This window comes from Nelumbo nucifera, chromosome 1 (genome assembly GCF_055504915.1).
Source record: "Nelumbo nucifera cultivar China Antique chromosome 1, China Antique-T2T, whole genome shotgun sequence".
Taxonomy (NCBI): Eukaryota; Viridiplantae; Streptophyta; class Magnoliopsida; order Proteales; family Nelumbonaceae; genus Nelumbo; species Nelumbo nucifera.
Window position 1 is genome coordinate 126,661,740 of NC_142649.1, and position 22,880 is coordinate 126,684,619.

Below are 22,880 nucleotides of genomic sequence, written 5' to 3' on the forward strand. Positions count from 1 at the left end.
TGTTCACTGGCTAGGTCAGGCTTTGACTCAAGATTTAACAGAATATGTTCAGGCCCGAGCTCGAGTCCGGCTCGACCATTGGGCCTAGGTCTTGAGCCGGAGCCCAACCTGAAATTTGGAAAAAAGATTTTTTTTTACTTTTTAATTCAATTAAAACTATTTTATTTATATTAAAAGACCTCAAAACCTAAAAAAATAATGAAAGATCTCATTATTACTTGAAGAAAGAGAAGAAAAATAAAGAAAAAATATATTAGATATGTCTTTTTATTATATAAAATATATTGTTATTATATAATACATTATCAAGTCGGGCTTGGGCGTTTTTGAGAAAGCCCGACTTGAGCTCGTGGGCTTAAAATGCTATCCAAGCCCAACTTAGGTCGGGCCGAGTTGGGCCAGTCCGTTGGGCTACCAGGCCTATGAACATGTCTAGTAACTTGTAATGATGGTAATCCATTTGGAATCTTTTTAAGAAAAGGGTAAAATGGTCATTTTAGGGTTTGAAATTAGATGAATCGTCGATCGAGGGTCTTTGATGGGGTTTGGAGGTGTCGGATGATGCGTGGCAATGGATATCTTGAATTTGGAGAATATCGGACAATGAGAATGATCTATTTGAAATCTTTTTAAGTAAAGGTTAAAATGGTCATTTTATGGTTTGGAATTTGACGGATTGTCGATCGAGAGGTTTTGATAAGGTTTGGAGGTATCTAGTGATGTATGATGATGGATATCATAAATTTTGGAGAGTATCGGGTGATGATGATAGTTCATTTGGAATATTTTTAAGTAAAGGGTAAAATGGTCATTTAGGGTTTGGAATTTGATGGATTGACAATCAGGAAGTTGATGGAGGATTTGGAGGTCTCGGATAGTGTGCCATGATGAATATTTTAATTGGACATTGGTGATCGATAAGGATGGTCGGTTTGGAATTTTCTTGGATAAGGGGCAAAATGGGTGAGGTCTAAAGTTGGGTGGATGGTTGATCGGGAGGTTAATGAAGGTTATGGTAGGGTTTGGGGGTGTTGGAATAAGTCAAGATAGAGATCTAAGGTTTTGAGAGTAGTGAATAACGAGAATGGTTGATTCAAAAACTTTCTAGATGAAGGGCAAAATGGAAATTTCAAGGTCTAGAATATGGTGGATGGGCATCTTAGGCTCCTTTGAGTCTAACGGGAGTGTCTAATGGCTTTAGAGATATGGGAATCTTGAGAATTTAGGTTGTGGGTATTTTGGCTAATAAGAAAGCTCAGAATGGAATCTTGGTTTGATGAATGGGTAAATGAGGGAATTATAGGCTGAACTTTGGTAGAATGGCATGGATTTGAATTACAAATCTGTTGGGAGGGTTTAATTGTGTCAAGGGACATGTGAATCACTAGTTTTTTGTTTTGAGAAGTGTTGGAGTGTTAAATGCGTTGAAATGGAATCTCTGATGGATTAATGACAAAATCAAGGAATTCAAAGGTTTTGGTGCATGTGATGAAGCTTGATTGGTGGAAAGGTATGGTGATGTGGCACAATCGGGACTGTCAGAAGGAAATTTTGTAGATTTAACGATGGATTTGAGGGCATTTGGGCTGAAATTTGGTTTCTTGGGGTTTTGACATATTTTGCAAAAAATTGTGATGTTTAGTCGAGCATTTGAAATGTAATAAGTGGATTAGAGAGGGGACCGAGCAAAAATTGGGTGCTAACAACTAATAATGATCAAATTTATGTGGCATTGAAGGCCATGATGTTCTTGACAAGGTAACGATCATCTTGGATAATTACTTGCATCTTTTGTATTGAAGCATCTTTTATCTTTTTATTATCAACATCATTGCTCAATTTGCTTGATCTTCTTCTACTTTCCGCTCTTGATTAATTTGATTATCTTGAAGTTGTAGAAGTTTGGGATTAAGACTTAGTTTGGAAAGAGTTCAAATAGAAATATATAGAGTGCAAAACGTTATATTTTTTATTATTTTTTATGTATTTATACTGTACATATTTGTACTTGGACTCTTTCTAAACTGTGGGTAAAAGAATAAACCGGTTTATGTATGCAAAGGTTAAGTTGAATTAGGAGGACAAAAGAGACGAATGAGGTGGCGGGTTACTAGTAAGTAATGTGGAAAGCTTTTTGTTCGAATGATTTCTAAAATAAATAAGAGGCATATAATAGTTGCCTCTAAAGGGGTCTTATTTACCTGACCACAATAAAATACATGTATAGAAAAAAGAGCTTTTTTTCTAGCTGCCTTTATTGTGTAGTCACAAAAAACCATATATTTATATATATATAGAGAGAGAGAGGTCTATGTTTCAAGACAACAATTGTACAAGTAGAATTGTATTTGAGTAGTGTTAGCATGGACGAATCCTATCAGGATTGTAGTGTTAAGTGATAAGTTGTGAGATGTATGAGATGAAAATCAAGCTGTGTACAAATAAAGTCAAAGTCCTAGTTGAACTGTGAAAGCATACTAGCTAGCATTAGGAAATCTCTCCCGTGCTCTATAAATATCAGATACTCAATAAACAAGAGAACCGATCTCTTCTCCATTCAATCTGTATTTCTGATATGGTATTAGAGCCTATGGCTTCGACCTCTTCTTCTTCTTCCTCTTCTTTTATTTCTCCATATTCTCTCTCCAGCAACGCCATACTTTCTTCATCCCAAGTATTTCCAACATTAATCATTACCTCCCCATTAAATTTAAATTGATTGGATAAAATTATTTATCTTGGCAAGCTTAGTTTCTACCAGTATTTAGAACCCATGAATTAGAAGGGGTTGTGTATGGCATTCTTCCTTGCCCAGAGAAAGAAGATTCTAGATCCATCTAACCCAAACCAGAAACTCCCAAATCTAGAATACTCAACATGGGTTATGCTCGGTTAACTCATTCCTAGTTGGGTGATTTCCTGTCTGAAAACATCATAGGCCAAGTAGTTGAACTTCAATCATCCTATGAAGTTTGGAAAACATTAGAAATTAAAACTACTTCACCTCACCATCTCCAGCTTGTGTTCTTTAGTTGGGAGTAGAGTTTATGACCATGCAAAAGGGATTCTCTTCCATTACTAAATTATGATTCATTTGTCACGTCCATCAACAAGAGATCTTTTGCTATGCTTTCTTAGAGGTCTTGGACTAGATTATGATTCATTTGTCACTTCCATCACCACTTGCCAGGATTTTTCTTCTCTTATAGTCGAAGATCTTCATGGTCCGCATCAACAATATAATAATTCTCTGTAGTTCAATAACAACAATCAATATTTATATATATATATATATATATATATATATAGTAAATCTCCTCCAGTACATTGTCAGCTAAATATGCAACAAGCTCTACCACTCGTTCTTCTTCACCAGCTGCTTATCATGCCAGCAACTTCTCATCAGAAAGTGCTCTATCTCTCGACTCTATGTGGTACCCCCACTCTAGCACGCTCGAGCATGGAGGCTAAATTTCGTGCTCTTGCTGATACTATTGCTAAAGTTGTTTGGCTGTACTGTAGACTCTACTCTCTAATTTGGGTATTTCTTCCATCTCCTTCACCGCCCATCATTTGGTGCGATAACATTGGCATGACTTATCTTGCATCCAATCCCATCTATCATGCCTAAACTAAACATTTCGAAGTCGATTTTCACTTCACTAGAAATTGGGTTGCTAGTGCACAACTATCTATCCAATACATAAAAATTCCCAAGATCAAATTATTGTTGATGTCTTCACAGACTGCTTGTCTACCACCCACTTTCGACTTCTTTTCCGCAAACTTAAATGTCATTTCTCAACTGTTAAGTTTGAGGGGGTGTGTTAGCATAAACGAATCCTATCAAGATTCTAGTGTTAAGTGATAAGTTGTAAGTTGTATGAGATAAAGTCAATGTCCTAATAGAACTGTAAAAGGATACTAGCATTAGGAAATCTCTCGTGAGCCCTGGAAAACTTGGTGAAATTGATAGCCATAAACACATATGTTATATTGATATACATATAGTTTTAGTGATAGATTAATACTTCCCTTTGTATTTTATAAGACATAGTTATGGATGCAAATATTTATATCAATAAGTTTTAGTTGTCAATAAAGTTGACTGTAAATATATCTACATTTTTTTTACTACCTTCAATAACTAATCCAAACACATTTGGTTTCCTGAATTGAATACCCTGTGTTAACAAAAGAACTAAGAAATTGAGGCAAGTAGAATTGCACTAAAATCAGACCATTAATTCCAGCATGTTGATCACCTAGAAAATTAATACTGATGTAGGCGCACATGGCAGGCCCAGGATGGTGACACGTGGCATGGGCAAGATTGCATCCTGGCCGTCCACTGCTAACAAACTCTTGGTAAACTCAAGTATAAATAGGTGCGTCACTTATTATGTAACCTATCTTGTCTTTTACTGCTCTAAGCTCCCTAGCTTTGGTGATCTCGTTTGAGCTATCTCTACTCAGGCCTCTGACAACTTATGTAGAAGAAAGATATTATTTTTTCTTGTGTATCTCTACAGAGAATGAGTACACGTATATATATACAGGCTCTATTCTATTTTTTTTTGGCTATACACAAACTATGGCTATGATAAGAATTGACCCTTGAATCAAGGGATTTACATCAATCAAGAGATTTACATCCTATAATTTCTCTAGTTTGACAGCTCACGCCAATACTCCCCCTCACGTTGGCGCATACAAATCTTGGATGCCCAACTTGCCAAGTGAGCTGTAGAAGTTTTTACTAGATACAACTTTTGTAAGTATATCTGCCAACTGTTCTTTAGACTTAACAAAAGGAAATCGAATGATTTTATCTTCGATATTTTGTTTGATGAAATGCCGGTCCACCTCCACATGCTTTGTTCGATCATGTTGGACAGGATTATGAGAGATATCTATGGCAGCCTTGTTATCACAGAATAGGTCCATCTTAGAGGTTGGGGAGAAACCGATTTCAGTCATTAATCTTCTAAGCCAGAGAAGCTCAAAAAAGGCCTTTAGCCATTCTCCGAAACTCAGTTTCAGCACTTGATAAGGCCACCGCCTTTTGTTTTTTTACTTCTCCATGTAACAAGATTCCCATCGATAAATGTAAAGTACCCTGAGGTGGATTTTCTATCCGAGATATTTCCAGCCCAATCTGCGTCTGTATAGCCTTCAATCTTTAGATGATTATTCTTTGAGAACATAAGTCCTTTCCCAGGTGAGGACTTCAAGTATCGAAGAATTCACATTACAACATCCATGTGATCTTCGCTTGGGCAATGCATGAATTGACTCACTACGCTGACAACGTAAGCGATGTCTAGACGAGTATGTGAGAGATAAATAAGTTTACCAACCAACCTTTGATATCTCTCCTTATCAGTAGGTACTTGGTCTGGGTATTCTCCAAGTTTATGGTTTTGAATAATTGGTGTGTCTGTCGGCTTGCACTCCAACTGTCCCACTTCGGATAGTAAATCTAAGGTATATTTCCGTTGAGATAGAAATATACCTTGCCTTGACCTAGCAACTTCAATTCCTAGAAAATATTTAACTCCCCCCAAGTTATTCATTTCAAACTCAGTTGCCAATTGCTTTTGAAGTGTTGCTATTTCTCCTGAATCATTTCCTGTGATAATCATGTCATCTACATATATTATCAAGGTTATTTCCTTGTTGGTGCTTTAGAAATAGTGTATGGTCTGAATTGTTTTGTTGAAAGCCATATTTCTTCAACGTAAGACTAAACCGCCCAAACCATGCCCACGGTGATTGTTTCAGTCCATATAGTGCTCGCTGTAGTTTACACACAACTTTGGTCTTAGAATTCGATGTATAACCAGGTGGAATGTCCATGTACACCTCCTCTTCAAGATCACTATGGAGGAAGGCATTCTTTACATCGAACTGGTGCAATGGCCAATCAAGGTTTGCTGCAAGAGATACTAAAACTCTAACCGTATTCAATTTGGCCACTGGTGAGAAGGTCTCTTGATAGTCTACGCCATATGTCTGCGTATAACCTTTCGCAACCAGCCTCGCTTTGTATCTCTCGATCGACCCATTTGCCTTGTATTTAATTGAAAATACCCATTTACACCCTACAGGTCTTTTCCCTTCGGGCAAGGTAACAAGAGTCCATGTTTTGTTCTTCAATAGTGCCTCCATTTCTTCCTTTATGGCCTGAGTCCATTTTGGGTTTGTCAAAGCTTCTTGAATACTACTGGGAACATGATTTGAGGACAATTCTTGCACAAATGTTTTGAGAGGTTTGGAGAGTCTCTTTATTGATACATAATTGGCAATTGGATACTTTGACCTCCGATCCTCAATATCTGGAGAATATCTATTTGGCGGTTTGCCACGATTATGCCTGAAAGGTAAAGTGTAACCAGTAGAAGTATTCATATCGTTAGAGCTTGAAAGTGTAGTAGGAGAGTTTACCTTAGGAATATTCTCAGGAGATGGGTCTTCAGGTACTGTGGAGGTTGGGGTCCCTATTTTAGTTGGAAGTTGCGATTTAGATGTTTCTGGTGCTGTAGATGTCTCTCTTGAAACTATATCAGTTGTAGAAGGTTCCTCATTGACCACCATTTCTGTTCTAGAGTGTTCCGTATTATCCACCATTTCTGTTGAAGCACTATTATTCAGCCAATTAGGTAGAAACCAATTCTGTTCTTCACTCTGACTCTCCCCGTGAAGAGAAGAATTGGATTCGGAAGGAGAGTAGAATGTTTCAGATTCCAAAAAAGTAACATCCATGGTAACATAGGTGCATTTGGTGGCTAGATCATAACATCAGTATCCTTTCTGATGTAATGCATATCCCAAAAATAAGCACCTAGTTGCACATGGATCAAGTTTTGTTCGTTGATTTTTATGCAGATGTACAAATGCCACACAACCAAAAATTCGAGGTGGAATCATCAACACGGATGGCAGAGAGACATGTGATGAAAGAGCTTGTAATGGGGTGTTAAAATTTAAGACTCGTGATGGCATTCGGTTAAGGAGGTGCACAGCAGTAGCAACAACATCAGCCCAATGTCAGTTAGGTACATGTGCTCCAAGTAACAAAGCACGAGCAGTTTCGAGTATGTGCCGATTCGTTCTCTTAGCAATGCCATTTTACTGAGGAGTCTGTGGACATGAAGTCTCATGAAGTAGTCCACGAATCCGAAAATAATCTTGGAACCGTTGATTCATATATTCCCCACCATTATCAGACCTGAGAACCTGAATTTTAGCGGAGAATTGAGTCTTAATCATCATATGAAAAGATTGAAATACAATCAACACTTCATCTTTATGTTTCAGCAGATACAGCCATGTCATGCGAGTACAGTCATCAACAAAAATTACAAACCAGCGAAAACCAGATACCGTAATTACCGGGGATGGCCCCCACACATCAGAGTGAATTAAAGCAAATGGAACTTTACTTTTATTCATACTTAAAGGATAGATAGTTCGATGACTCTTGGCTAAAATGAAAGTGTTACATTGGAAATCACAAGGTTGAATATTTGTAAATAAATCCGAAAATAAAGGTTTCATGTAACCAAATAATGGATGTCCCAACCGGCGATGCCAAATCCAAATCTGTTGTTCTTTGGTGTTACTTTGATGATGTGCATGATGTGCTTGACCCATACGAAGATCATCCATGTAGTATGAGCCCCCTCTCCTAGTACCATGCCCAATTATCTCCTTGGTGAGAATATCCTGAAGAAGACAAAAGGTAGGATAGATGAGCACAACACAATTTAGATCAGTGGAAATTTGGCTAACAGATAGTAATTTATGGGAGAGAGAGGGAACACGCAAAGTTTTATTTAAAGATATTGCAGGTGACAAGGTCACAGTGCCTGCTCCTATGACTAGAGATATAACCCCATTGGCATTAGCAATTATAGTCCGTCTTGGTGGTGAAGTTTTTGAAAAATCAGTAGCATCATAGGTCATGTGGTCGGTAGCCCCTGAGTCAAGTATCCAAGCATTGCTATCAACAGCGTTATGGGGAAGATTGTTAACTGAATCTGAGAGGAGAACATCTCCTTGTGATAATTCAACAGGTGGTGTGAATGAGAGTTGGTGCTCTGCTGTAACCATCGCAGCCTTACCAACAGTTTCAGCCTTGTCTTGACGTTTTCGATATTGGAGTTCATGCCACCAGTTGGGATATCCATGTAGTTTGAAGCAATTCTCCCGGATATGCTTTGAATTACAACAATGAGAACACTTAGCTCCATCAGAAGATGTTCGTGATTTAGAGGACATACCAGATTTTTCGTTGCTCAAAGAAAGAGAGCCTATTGAGGACAAAGTAGATTGTCCAGTTTTAACACTTTTGGAGGCCAAAACAGCCCCTGGAGTTTCAATATTATTACCGGTGATCATTACCTTTTGCCGAATAGCTTCCCTACGAACCTGTGCGTATGCTTGTTCATCAGTAGGAAAATGATGCATTTGTAATACATCTGCTCGAATCTTGTCAAGTCTGTCACCAAGGTCATCCAAAAAAATTTACACTCTCTCTTCTTGAAGAAGATTATTATAACGTTGAATATCAGCAGCACACTCCATTGGATTTGGATGACGAAAATCAATTTCACGCCACAAACCTTGGAGATCATTATAATATTTTTCAAGAAATCCTCCAGATTGTCGCAAGCGGGTCACACGATGTTGGAGATCGTACACTTGCGAGGTATCACTGCCATCAAAGTAAGTAGTAGCAATAGAATCCCACACCATCTTCACTATAGGAAATCGAATAAAGTTACTGACCAAGGATACGTCCATGGAGTTAATCAACCAATCCTTGACAATAGTGTTGTATGTGCGCCATTTCCGAAAGGTTGGGTTAGTCTGAGGAGGCTGGGGAAGATCGCCATTAATATATCCCAATTTTTCTTTGCCTGAGATATACATCTCAACAACTTGGGACCAAAGAGCATAGTTGGTGTCGTCCAACTTAATGCCAATCTGAGCAGCGGGAGTCTTTGTAGTCGAGGTCTGTCTGTTCAGGATTTCAGCCATTTTGGTAGTTAATTCGGTGAAGGTAGGGTTGGATTGTTGTTCCCCAGAAGGATCTGAGATTTCTGAATCTGACATGGTTGGCAAAAAGAAAGGTAGATGGGTTTGTCAAGGATCGAATGCTCCGATACCATGACAACTTATGTAGAAGAAAGATATCATTTTTTCTTGTGTATCTCTACAGAGAATGAGTACACACACACACACACATAAGAATTGACCCTTGAATCAAGGGATTTACATCAATCAAGAGATTTACATCCTATAATTTCTCTAGTTTGATAGCTCACGCCAATGGCCTCGTCACTGCTAATAGTGACGATATCTGTCTGCTTCTCTCATTAATCCCTTTCCTTATTCAATGAATTCCGGAAAGAGTGAAGTCATCTTCAACACTGTCTCTCTTCTCTTGTCTATTTTCAGGAGGACTGTCATGCATTCACACTTCTGCAATGAACCATGAGCTCTTATGTTTCACAAATTTCATCAGGAGTCCGGCAAATCTCAGAAGTTGGGGGGGGGGGGGGGGGTTGTGTGACCGCCATCGTCTTTGATCGTCTCCTGCAGAACACACCAAACACATCCAGACTCTTCCCTTTCGCAGCATTGAGCCTCTAGTCAGGACATCCTTCCGGTAATCTGCACCGAACTCCCTCTCAGTTCATCTTGATAGTGAGGGTTCAAGGTTGGGGATCAGACCGATGAAGTTGGTTCCACTGGACTCGTCTCCCGTAGGTCTGTTCCTCAACTGAACCTGACCTGAAGTCTGTTCTAGTTAGGTCTGAACATATATACATACATAAATACATACATACATACATACATACATACGTATATATATATATGTATATATATATATATATATATACATACATACATACATACATACATACATAAATACATACATAGAGTAGTAGAATCCCTTCTTTTTACTTGTTTTCAGTTTCATTTGTGTTATTTTTATAAGATCTTCTCACTCCTGTTTAAAGCTGGTCTTAGCTTAGGAAAATAATAATAATAATAATAATGATATTTTCAAATTCGTGAAAAGGGGAAACACGTATGTGCTCATCATTTGGAGCATCTTTGTTTGCTGAATATTCTTTTGTCATTTAGTGACCTTCTATGCTTAATTAGTATCATTTGTTTAAGTAGTTTTGCTTGTTATTTCTGTTTCACATTAAGTGCCAATGAGCCCCATGTGGGCCCCACCTATTAGACCTGGGAGAGGGGTGCTTAACACCTTCCCTCTCCCATTCAAGTCTTATTCGGACTACTTTAGCTGGTGCATTGGGCCGCGGGAGTCACTTTTGATCCAGAACTGTTTTAAAAATCATTCTTGGAGGTCCCATCACCTCCATTTTCCAATCCAATGGGTGTCGACTCCATTTCAGCCCAAGTGAGCCATTTCTCAACGTTCATAGACTAGCGACTCCATTGGGGAGTTCTTGGACCATAGGTGGGGCCCACATGGGGCCTGTTTGGCCTTATTGCCATTTTGTATATATTGCATGTTTATCTGTTAGAATAATAATTGCTTATCTCTTGATGCTTATTTTATAGTTCTTTATTGCTTTATTTATGCTTTTCCTTTATCTGATTATACACATTCTGCACATCATCTTGCATTAGATTCTAGAATCCTATTGTCCTATTAGAAGAGGGTCGGGGGCCTAAGCCACAGGTTCTAAGTACCTATTGGCTGAGCTGATGGTTCTCAACCAACCACCAACTTGAGGAGCCCATTTGTCCGATGGGTGGAGGTTTGAAGGCTGGCAACCTTGTTGGAGCCTTTTGAGTTTAGGTGTCAACCCTCCCCTCATGCATCACACTCCACGTGTTAGCCTAATCATTTAGAATTTCAGCCACCTAGTTTTGTTTCTTTGCATACCCCTTGTGGGGCCCACATCAAAACAACCTAAAATCAATATATATATATATATATATAAATATATATAAACAAAACAAAAAATAGATAAAATGTCAAGAGTCCAACAAAGATAAAATAGAAATGGAACAATAGGATAAAATATATGTCGACAAAAAAACAAAAAAAAGAATAAAATCAAAAATTAAAAAATAAAATCTAAAGAAAAAATTCAAAAAAAAAATAAGGGTTGGAAGGTTAGGCATAAGTACACATACAAAAAAAAGGAAATTTAAAAATCCAAAAATGGAAAAAGAGGAAAATAGAAAAATAGAAAAAATAAAAAATAAAAAAAGAGAGGAAAAAGTTAAAATAAAAAAGAAAAAGGGGTAAAAAGTAAAGAAATAAAAAATAATAGTAGAAACAAAATCATTTAAGTAAGAAAAAATCTACATATTTGTTTTTGATAATTAAGAAAGATTAATAATAGAAGAAATACATAAAAATAACAAAAAAAATAAAAAATTCAAAACAAAAAAACTTTAGTGCAAATTCATAAAAAATAAGAAACAAAAATATAATAAAAAAATCCAAAATGAAGGTTATTAAAAATAAAAAAAGAAAAAAGAAGGGTGAGGAAAAAGAAACCAAATCATTTAAGTGGGAAAAGGCTAACTAATTTTTTTTGGAAAATTAATTATAGCAAAAGTGAAAATAATCAATGAAAATTAATTAAAAAACTTAAAATAAAAATAAAATAAAAAAAATTATAAATAAAAAGAATAAAAAACATAAATCCAAAAGTAAAAAAATCAGTTCAAGTTAATCAAGAATTAAAAATCCAAAAACTAAAAAAAGATAATTAATAATTAATAATGAAATAGTGAAAGAAATCATAAATAAAAAACCCAAAATAATAAAATGTAATGAAAAATGAATAAAGGAAAAGAAAGAGAAACAAGAAGAAGAAGAAAATTGAAACATATGAACATTAAAAGGGGAATTAAAAAAGGGGGATAAAAGGGAAGAAAAATAAAATATATACAATAATCAAAACTCCCAAAAAAGTTAAAAAACAAGTAAAAAGTAAAAAAAAAACATAATCATAAATCCAAAAAAATAGAGAAAAATATAATAAAAAATAAACATAAACAGCAAGTTTTTTTTTTTAAAAAGAAAGAAAATGAAAAAAAAGAAACAAAATTGTTTAAGTGAAAAGTCTATTAATTTTTCATAAGAAGAGTCATGCGAGGCCCGCATAAAATGATAACATAAAGTAAATAAAAGGAGGGTAAAAAAATTGATCAAAGATTCAAAATTAATGAAATAAAAACAAAAAATTCAAAAAAAAGGTGGAAAGAGAAAATAGAGAATAAATAAAAGAAAAAACAAGAAAAAGAGAGAACAAAAGCAAAAAAATCAGAAAAGTAAACCAAAAGAAAAGAAAAAAGTATATAAAAATAAGATAAAAAAACACAAAGGGAAGAAGAAAGAAGAATAATCTGAGATAAAAAAATTAATCAGTAAAATGTTGTATGCTTTGGTTATGGTTGCAAGTTCAAGGGTAAATGAAATTTTTACATATTCTTGAATGAAACATGCATGCTAGTTGCTGATTGCTTATGTTCTTTCTTAAAGTGAGAATTGAAAAAAAATAATTTGAGTTTTGTTCTAACTCGTGGTAACCCAAATAAACTGCATAATGTAAGTGTTTTTATCAGAATCGGGTTTTTCTGCAGTTATTGGCATGTTTTGAAAGTATTTCCCTATTTTTTTTTTGCATTTCATGATAGAGGTTCACTTCGTTTGCGTCATATTGCATTTTGCATTTCCTTCAACTTAGTCAACTATAGAGGCATTAGCAGCTTTTCTGGCCATAGAGCAATCCTGAGCCATCGTCCTAAACAACTACTCCTTACCATCCCAATTTTGCTCGTTCTCGTTCTAATGCAATTAGAGCCTAATAAACCAACATTCCTCACACTTAGCTCCTTGACATCCACCTTTTCCACTAATACTCTTAGAATCTTTGATTAAATAACCCGTTCATAGCAGCCAACCCTATTCATAAGTGGCTGGTCCACTCCCAGTTTCATGCATATTTCTTTATTTGCCTGGATGTTCACCCCATCTGGTTCCGAACTAGGGGTAGGCCGATTTTACCGTTGTTTTCTTGACATTTTGTTGTCATTGCATGGTTTTCACATACATTTAGCATTCTGCATATCCCGCCTTAGTGGCCTTAGGTAAAACCTCCCACTACATAGCCCTTAGAAGTTTCTCATTCCCTTTGGTTGTCCAATTTTTAATAAAAGCCAACAAGAGAAAATAAAGCAAAAAAATAATAAAAGATGGAACTGCCAATCACATTTCTGAACTAGAAAAGTTACCTCAGGACCATGGCATCTAGTTCCAAAAAGGTTAAGACACCGGATTTGGAGTACATCATGTGGTTGAGATTAGAGAATCCCATAGAATCATACATTGAGATAGGTGATCAACACCAACATTCAACAAGAATGACATTGTCACTGTGCGTTGATCCCAACTGTGAAGATATAACCAAATTAAAGCATACTCATTCTTCTCTTGCACTAGATTTCAGTGAGTGTGCATATACTCGGGGTTAGAATTGCGAAAAGGTGTTAAAATCCCAGACTTTGAAAAGTATAATGGAAGAGGTTGTCCTAGGGTGCATTTGAGCACATACTGTGGTGAGATGTTTTAACTTGGGGTAGATGAGAGAGTCTTCGTTCAGCTTTTCCAACGGAGTTTGGAGGATGAGGCATTAGCGTGGTTCACATCGCTTGAAGTAGATAAGAAGAAGACTTGGAACCAAGTGGCTACATCTTTTCTGGAGTGGTATGATTATGACATAGACTTGGCTCCAACAAGAGAGACAATAGAAGGCATGCAAAAGTCACCTGAAGAGAGTTTTGCAGAATATTTACACCGATGGAGATCCGTTGTTGCTCAACTGAAGACTTCCATCCCTTTGGAAGACCTCCTTCCTCCCCAGCCAGTGGAGGGGGGGGGGAGATCCAGTAGGGTCTCGTGTCAACCGTTGGGACCACAAACAACATTACCGAGTGGAGAGCCCTCGGGATGAAGGCAGGCACTCTGGCCACTATAGTTCCTCTTTGAGGGTTGGAGGCTGACGCCATGCCTATCCTTCACATGTGTCAAACCTCTGTGACCTCCTCAACGACCGACAAGCCTGAAGGAACCAGGACGTGCCCACGTCAAAGAACTCTAGGAACCGGTCCAACCCATTTCGCGTCTGAGAGGACTAGGATGAGGCCCAAGATCCCATCGATCAAAGGATTGTCGACCTACAGGTGTAGATCGGTTCCTTTGCCAATCAGAACCCCTCGTCCAATAGAATGGATGCCTTCATCGACTTCATCACCACGAAGCCTCTTCCACCTCACTTTAAGGCTCCCACTTTGGAGATATACGACTGAACCACTGACTTGAATGACCACCTGGAAAGCTTTTGAGAGCTCATGCTCCTTTATGGGTATTCTAACACCTTGACGTGGTGAGCTTTCTAGGTGACCTTCAAGGGATCAACCCACCGGTGGTTCTCCAAGCTCCCACCTCCGTCCATAAGCTCGTGGGAGTAATTCGCCAATCTATTTCTATCCCATTTTGTCAGCAACCGACGGTGCCAGAAGACCATTGTCTCCCTCATGGCATCGTGCCACATCTCTTGCCAGGCGGCATCGTGCCTGCCATCTCTGAAAAGCATGGCACGCCTGACGAGTTCGTACCCTGCAACAGCAGCCTGCACCTGCCACCTCAGTCCTGGCAGTAATGGCTAGGGCAGTGGCGGTTATGCCTCATGTGACTGGGCACCGCTATATAAGGACTCCGACCCTCAAAGCCAAGGAGAGAAGAAGAAAAATGGAGGTAATCCCTGTTCTCTAGCTATCTACAATCAGAGTGCTAACTTAAGCATCAGAGAGTCCCCACTGGGTAAAGACCCCCGGGTCCTTTGATTCAGTTATCGTAGGTTCCTCAGCTCCCGCCGCCTACAAAGAGGAGGAAAAGATGGAGCTCTCGCAGGTCCCTCAGCTCCCGCCGCCTACAAAGAGGAGGAAAAGATGGAGTTCTTGCAGGTCCCTCAGCTCCCGCCGCCCACAAAGGAGAGAAGATCAGCTCATGTAGAGGGCAGTTGGGTTGCACTACACCAGGGAGCTCCACCATTCTCTGAGTCATAGGCTGCCTAGGAGCAGGGCAAATGACGAGTCCACCAAAGTAGCTCACCACCAGGGAGCTCCACCATTCTCTGAGTGACAGACCGCTTAGGAGCAGGGCAAATGACGAGTCCACCAAGGTAGCTCACCACTAGGGAGCTCGACATAGCTCTCCCCCAGGCAGCTCGTCATCAGGGAGCTCAGCATAGCTCTCCCCCAGGCAGCTCGCCATCGGGGAGCTCGGCATAGCTCTCCCCCAGGCAGTTCGCCATCAGGGAGCTCGGCATAGCTCTCCCCTAGGTAGTTTGCCACCAGGGAACGCCACCATCCTCTGAGTCACAGGTCACCTAGGAGCATGCCAAATGACGAGGTACTTAGCCAAAAAATAAAAAAAATTAGTACGTGACCAGAAACGGTTACATTAATACCCAAACACCATAAATATAATAATATATACAGATAGTTTATTCAACAGCATAACCCTCTTAACATGTGTAAATTTTTGGCACAATAGTCCTCTAGCATCCATATATAGCAAAATGTCAAGATTTCTTGTTACTCTCTTTTTTGGTAATTGATGAAATAATTCAAGGGCAACCATCTTCAGGGGAAAAGAATTATATGGTGCATTATGGGTATTTCCGAGGTCCATGTTAGTTGAACTCCTGAATTTTCCATGCCACTATGTCAGCGTCCCTCTGATGGCGACAAACCTTTGCTTCAAACAGTGCAGAGATGGACTTTTCCCATTTTCATTATTCAAGGAGATGGCCATGAAGCATGAGGACTACCAACATCTTACCTAACAACTTCAATCCTAAGAGGGATTAGTTGGCTTTTTTTTTTTTAATCCTTTATGAGTTTGTCTCAATAATTTGTTGTAAGCGAGCTTGAGGGCATTTCTCTTTCTGAAAACCTCAATAAGTTCCAATTGCCAATATTCCTAGCTAACTTTGAGAAGGAGACATACTCGATCAGATCAACCATCACCCATCAAGGACCTACCTTAAACACCTCACATGCTGCTACCAACTGGTCCACCCTAACAATTGAAAGTGTGGGGCCAATGGGTCCAGCCCAAAACTGTGATCCCACTTGTTATAATGGTTAATCTCGTCTCTTTTAGCGGAACTCGAGGTAGTCTGTAGAAAAAGGTCCAGATCTGATGGGTATGAGAATAATTAATGGAGCTCAGTTCTGTGTCATATAACTGTTGTAATTTCTTATCCCATGATCCTGCTATGATGACTTCAGGGGGAGCACCATTGCATATTTTAAGTGAGATACAGTTACTTGCTACAGTCTTCACTTGGGTCAAAGCACTTCCAATTGCCAAAAACCACTAGTGATAAAGTGAAAGTCATCATCAGACCTCTCTTTTTCATTGAAAGCCAATACCCACATCTTGCTTGAGTTGGAGGGCGTTGAAAAGATCATGACACCCTCAAAAGAATATCTCTCTATGCCCCAGAACCCGATTCCCCTACCCCTTCCACCATAAACTCCAAAGAAGCCATCTCTATCTCCTCAATAAACAGATCTCTTTCCAAGTTCTCCCTCCTCTCTTTCACCATGCATAAATCATCCCCTATACAAGGTCCCCACACGAATATATAGCTCCAAATGCATCTCTTATACTAGCTAGCTGTCTCATCCCTACCATATAATGACAAGTGTCAAGTAGTGAGTTCAACACGTTATCCTATTAAAACGTGCCACAAAGTCTTAATAATTTCGTGCTTGTATTTGCCTACTTGGCCATCCCCTATCAGTGACTGGCACGAGTCTCCCATAATGCTCCCTCCCCACAAGGAGCCCAGATTTCCTGCTCACTTTTCCTACCCACTCTCTACCCGTCACGGCGGATAGAGAGTGGGTAGGAAAAGTGAGTAGGAAATCCCGAGTACTGTATTGAATAAGGGAAGGTAAGGAGAGATGGCCAGATGGGGGGCCCCCAAAATGATGGATATCCAAAAGATTAAGTACAAAACGAGGTGCAATCATTCAACCCATGGATTTCATCCTAAGCAAGATAGATAGAATTCTCCAAAAAAGAGAGGAAGAAGTATAATAATAGCATCATTTCTTACCAAAGTTTTAGGTGATTAGCCCCAACTTCATAGATAGTGATAGAGAAAAAGATAGAGAGAGAGAGAGGGAGGGAAAGTATTCATTCATTCTCTTTCCCAATTAACAAATCTTCAAAACTTTCTTCTCTTCCTTTTCCTTCTTTCTGTATCTTCTCTCACCCTCCCTCTGTAATGACTTTGGGAGTTATAGCTAGAGGGAAAGCGGAGGAATGAAGAACAGTATCAGATGCTGCATCTCCTGCATACTTCCATGTGGGTCTCTCGACGTAATTCGGATAGTACACTCGAATGGCCGTGTCGAAGAGTTCAGCAGGACAATTCGAGCAGGCGAGATCATGAAGGCACACCCAAAGCATGTGCTGAGGAAACCTTCCTCACCATCCGAGTCTGCTGAAGGGGTTGTTCCAAAAATTGTGATTGTACCGCCTGACGCAGAGCTTCAACGTGGGAAGATTTATTTTCTCGTGCCTGCCCCTTCACCACCTGAGAAGACTAAGCCAAGTTCAACAAGGAGGAAGAAGAAGAGAGAACAGCAGAGCAACGGGAGTTCTTCAATTGCAGTTACCAAGCTTCTCATTTCTGAGCAGTACTTGACTGAGATCCTGTCGGAGAAGATATCTACACAAAGGGATCGAAGGCGAGGCCGTGTCGGTGTCTGGAGGCCTCATTTGGAGAGCATCTCTGAGACGCCAAGCGACCAAAACTGATGTCTTTGAGTGTGTGTGAGAGTGTGTATGCGTCTGTTCTTTTTCTCTGAAGCTATTTCAAAAAGATGAGCGATCTCTCTTTTTTTGTAGATAAACATAAATACAGTCATTATTTCCGTTTACTTTTCTTGGTTTGGATTTTCTGGTGATCGTTCTGAACAATTCTGTTGGGATGTCAGTACCGAAAACTAGCCATACATGGGCCTGTTGTTACTGAGTTCAGGTGTTTGGGAGATTTGTCATGGTTTGTTTAGTTATTAGAGACATCAATTCATCACCAAGACTGCTTCTATATTCTAATGGTCAATGGAGAAGAACTTCTGCAAGGAGTTCTGAGAGCTTTGATTTCATTCTTCTGAAGAAGAACCTGCCTGCTACTGAAGGACCTCCCCATGTCTGGTCTTTTATTATTAGCATTCATCAATAAATGAATCAGTCGATCCAGCTTCATATATATATGACCAAATGAAACGAAGCTTGAATATCTCGTACGTCTCCCTAATCCCATCTTCTAATAATCAGACTCGGAACGGACCGGACTGGAATCAGTGAACCGGCTTTCTGGGTTACCGTTTTTATATCATTCTTACCTTTTGCAAGCTGAATGATTGAACCAGTGGTTAAACTGGTAACATTAAACCATGACATATTGAGTTTTCCTCTTTTTCGTTGAACCTGTTCTAAGTTCTCACAACATTGATGTTATACCTTCGCCCCAAAATTAATTTTCATATGGGTTTGCAAGAAAGATAAAGCATTAATTAAGCTCAGCTTTAAGCTAAGCCAGTCCACCTTTTCACAATAATGGAGTGGTGGGCCAAACAAGATGCTGAACTTTATAGGATGGTGAAATTTTTTTCCTATTTTTTGCTCTCCTCAACAACCATAATTATACCTATTTAACGGCCAGAAACAGTGATTTGGTGGGCCACGTGTACGTGTATAGTTAAGGGTAGGGCCTACTGAGGTTTAATTAAGGGCCTCGTGGACCATAGTTCAGCCATATTTTAATGTCAGCCGAGAATAAAATCCAAGTGAATCGGTTGATAGAATCAAGTCACCTCTGAGGTACATGGAATATTACTTTCCACGGTTCCACCACACAAGAATGCGCACCTACTAGCTTGCATCAAAGTTAGTGGGCTTGTCTTTAAGCATTTTGTTCTCTTAGAAAACTTTTTCTCTCTCAAATTCTCTTGGGCAAAGATAGGAGATTTGGGTGAATATATGATGGAAAGGGTATAACCTAATTATCTTTTCCTTTCTAGCTATCAAATGTTTTTATCCATATAATAACTAAGAATATATAACCAAAAAGGACATGGATTTAAGTATATATTAAGAAATTATTTAAGAGCTTATACTTAAAATGGGTATACCACTATTTTGACTCATATAATTGGGATATATAAGAATTAGACTATGATGCATGGTGATGATATGAAATGTTTGAATCCACCATTTTTCAGATGAAACTAATGCAGCTTTGGATGCCAAGGAAGTGGACTCAGAGTTTAGTTGGCTCTACTGAAATGGGTCCGACCGGTTTAATTTTAATTTTTAAGCCAGTCCGGCCCATATTTTGTGGTGTACAAGTCGGAAGAGAAACAGGAATGCAATAATTCAACGGCGCCTCTCATCACTTTCCATCCATCCATCCATGATCCATTTGTAAGCGTCGTTGTCTCCAACTTTTGAATTGATTTCTTTAGTGGCGCATCTGCACCCATGTGCCTTCATGGAACCATGCACCCAGATGCAAATAAGGATAAACCTACAAAGAGTGAATAATAAAGATGTTTTTTGTACTTAGAAAGAGAAAGGAGGAGAGAGAGAGATATGTTTGGGTGGATAAAACTCAGCTTTTTGTGAGGGGACTAGTGCAAATTAACTACTTTATTAATTTGGGATCACGATGTGTTTCTAAATATATACAGATATCAATATCTAGAAAACAATGCAGAATCACACCATTGGATGGATTAATTGAAAGGACCACTCGATCGCTTGCCCAGATCCCCATTGCTTGGATCAATCACATAACCTGGTATATGTATATATATATATATATATATATGAATTAATGCTGTTTACAAGAAGGCTATCATGAATCGAAAAGAATTAGAAGGTGGCAGACATGTAGAAAGAGCAGAAGATCCAAAGAATATGTATTTTTATCATGTATCCATGTGCTTATTGCTTTCGATTTCAGTAAGTTAATACATTCCTTTTTAATTTCTCTCTTCCGGGGGTTGGGGGATAAACTTTACTAGGGCTTTTTTGATTTGATTTAATTTTGGTTTGTTTCTAATTTTTTCCATATTCATTCAAGTTTTTTTCTGTATTTTTTGGTCTTGGCCACCACCCACTTAATCTATTTCATAAATTTTTTATTATCTTTATGTTAGTATTAGTTTGGGCACTCAGGCTCAGTTTTTTAGCGGTGCAAAATGTAAATGCATGATGTGCAAATAGGCTGAGTGCAAATTCTAGTCTACTTTTGCTTCGGTTATGAGAAAAAAAATAACAAGTAAAATGATGTGACCTCCACTTTAAATGAAATAAAATGGAGCTGGTACGAATGAGATAGGATTGATGCAAGGTGATGTGGTCACCACTTTATTATGCCATGCCAAGGAATATAATTGAAATAGAGAGAAGATGGTGTAAATTTTGCATAAGCTTTTGGGATGCAAAATTTGCACTTCTAGCTAGTAAGTTCAAAACAGACAAAATTATATTGTACAAATTTTGGATACAAACTTTGCACCCAATGAAGACTTTACCCCGTCTCTATTCAAACAATTAATTTATCGAAGATATTTGTGAGAATATGAGCGTAGTTTTCTATTTGAAATTTTCTCTTGAGGGTTGCACCCCCCTCCTATTTGGCGTCATTGAGGCTGCTACTTGGGCGGCTCAACTTAACCCGCCAACCCGGCCGGACCACCAAACTGGAGTTTTTAACATTTTATGCGGGAAAATTGTTTTCTTGGACTATGGTTAGGCTGTGCTTGACCTGAATTTGGGTTGGGTCTGATCCACCATTTTGAGTTAAGGCCTTAGATAACTCGAGTTCAGACTAACGTCAGTACTCAAGATGGTTGAACCAGTTCGCTGTCTCTCTCTCAGAGTCAGTAGTCAAGATGCAAGGATCATGAGGGAGTCATGTTCAATCTGTTTTGCATCTCTGAAAGCAAAACCCAACTCAGCAAAGCCTTATCATGTCTGTTTATGTGGGGTTTACTACATGAGTTTTTATTTTGCCATTTCAGTCTATCAAAGGTCTTATCCTCACACTAAAGCATAAATTGTATTCATTGCTGCTTCGAACCCCTATTCATTTTTGACCTTCTGCAATCATCATCTTGGTTGTTGTTTCTTCCAGACACTAATTTATAGCAAGCCATGTGGTAGAAAAAGGCTTTGTGAGTGGAGGCTGTCCTTGGGAGGTTAACAGACTGGATATGTCAGATTTGTCCCTGAATTTTAGTAAATCTGGGAGGAAAAGGGTGTTCGATCTGATGGTGGAGATGGAGGCCTGGCAACTGAAGGTTGGGCATATTTGTATAATAACGGTAATATATACCTGCTCTCTTTAATTTTTTCTTGGGGGGCATCAGAATATTATGGGGGCAGACAAATTTCATCATTTTCACTTATTCCCCTTAATTCTATTGTGGTTTTCAGTCCAACATTGAGCAATTCCATCTGATTTCCTTGTTCGGTAATTACTAAATTATCGTAAAAACAAAGAAAGTAGGTCGGCTTCGGTCAGGGTAAGCCCGTGCGAACAGCCTCCGGCAACCTTGCATCATGAATATCTTCCCTAAATACAGAGATATTCTCGATACAAGGCTATAAAAACTGTTCGAACCGATGTTGCCCTAACTGAAACTGAAGTCTTTACTTATACATAAGCACGTTTATTGGGTCTCTGACAACCGGGTCAGAGTTGGAGCAGATTCCTAAATGGCCTCGAATATGTGGACCCAAATAGGACCATATTGATAGGCAATTGCTCCAACCATAGGTTCGGACTCTATGGACGGGGAGGGTGAATATTTTTATGTGGGGGCCTGATAAAGAATTTTACCTTTTTAGGGTAGGTAATAAGCAAAATGGTTCAAAAATGATTGTCATGATTATTTTACACTAAGGTCTCATTCGCTTTTCGGTAAGTTACTTATTCGGGTAAATGCAGTTATTTAGGTAATTTTTTTTGGGAAACATAGTAAGTGAATTTTTCCATATTCTTTTATTTGTCATGTAAATAATTAAGGCAATGGCCATTTTAGCGATAAAAATCCATTATTAAAAAAGGTATTTTTGTCTCATTCAAGTGTTAACAACATTCCTCATAGGTGGAAAAGTTATTTATCCACGGGTAAGTGATACCCAGGAAAATAAATTTTTCCTGATATTCACATATATCTGAAAAAAGAATATGGAATTCTTGGTCAATGAAAACTAAAATCCCATTGACCAACTTTCCCTTCTCTCAAAACCCAAAAAAAGAACACCCCCTAAGTATACAAAATTCACTTCTCATCACCACATACAATTCAATTCAATCCGTTCATTCAGTTAGTCATCTTCAAAACGGACCTGCTTACCCATAAAAGATATTTGTTAAATGGTGTGATCGATTTGAACTGAATCGATTGGATTAGATTGGCCAATAGTGAAATCCATAATTAGTAATAACCCCTTATTAAAATCATAATTTTAGACATGATAGGCCTGTTACTTGATGAGAAAGCTTTAGAGATTACTTTGCATGCGACTGGCAATAAAGAAGAATCAGAATGTTTGACATAAACAAATAATAACATCTCAATCAAAGTGAACACAGAGCCTGAGGATGTTGAGGCTGATGGATGAGTTCGTCTGAAAAGAAGGTAGGAAAATAATTAAAAATTGATTTACGCAAGAATCTTCGGGAAATAAGATAATTGAATAAAATAACAAGGTA

General features: G+C 38.4%; 1 protein-coding gene across 1 annotated transcript; it reads left to right on the top strand.

Annotated features, from left to right (window-relative positions):
• Window positions 1-17,122: 17,122 nt before the first annotated feature.
• Window positions 17,123-18,027, top strand: LOC104613126 (uncharacterized). Its single transcript, XM_010280828.3, has one exon. It carries the CDS (start codon window positions 17,408-17,410, stop codon window positions 17,903-17,905), a length of 498 nt encoding a protein of 165 aa, XP_010279130.1. The 5' UTR covers window positions 17,123-17,407; the 3' UTR covers window positions 17,906-18,027.
• The last annotated feature ends 4,853 nt before the right edge of the window (window positions 18,028-22,880 follow it).

Coding starts and splice junctions, on each gene's coding strand:
- LOC104613126 (XM_010280828.3), top strand. CDS start 17,408: ATGAAGAACAGTATCAGATGCTGCATCTCCTGCATACTTCCATGTGGG.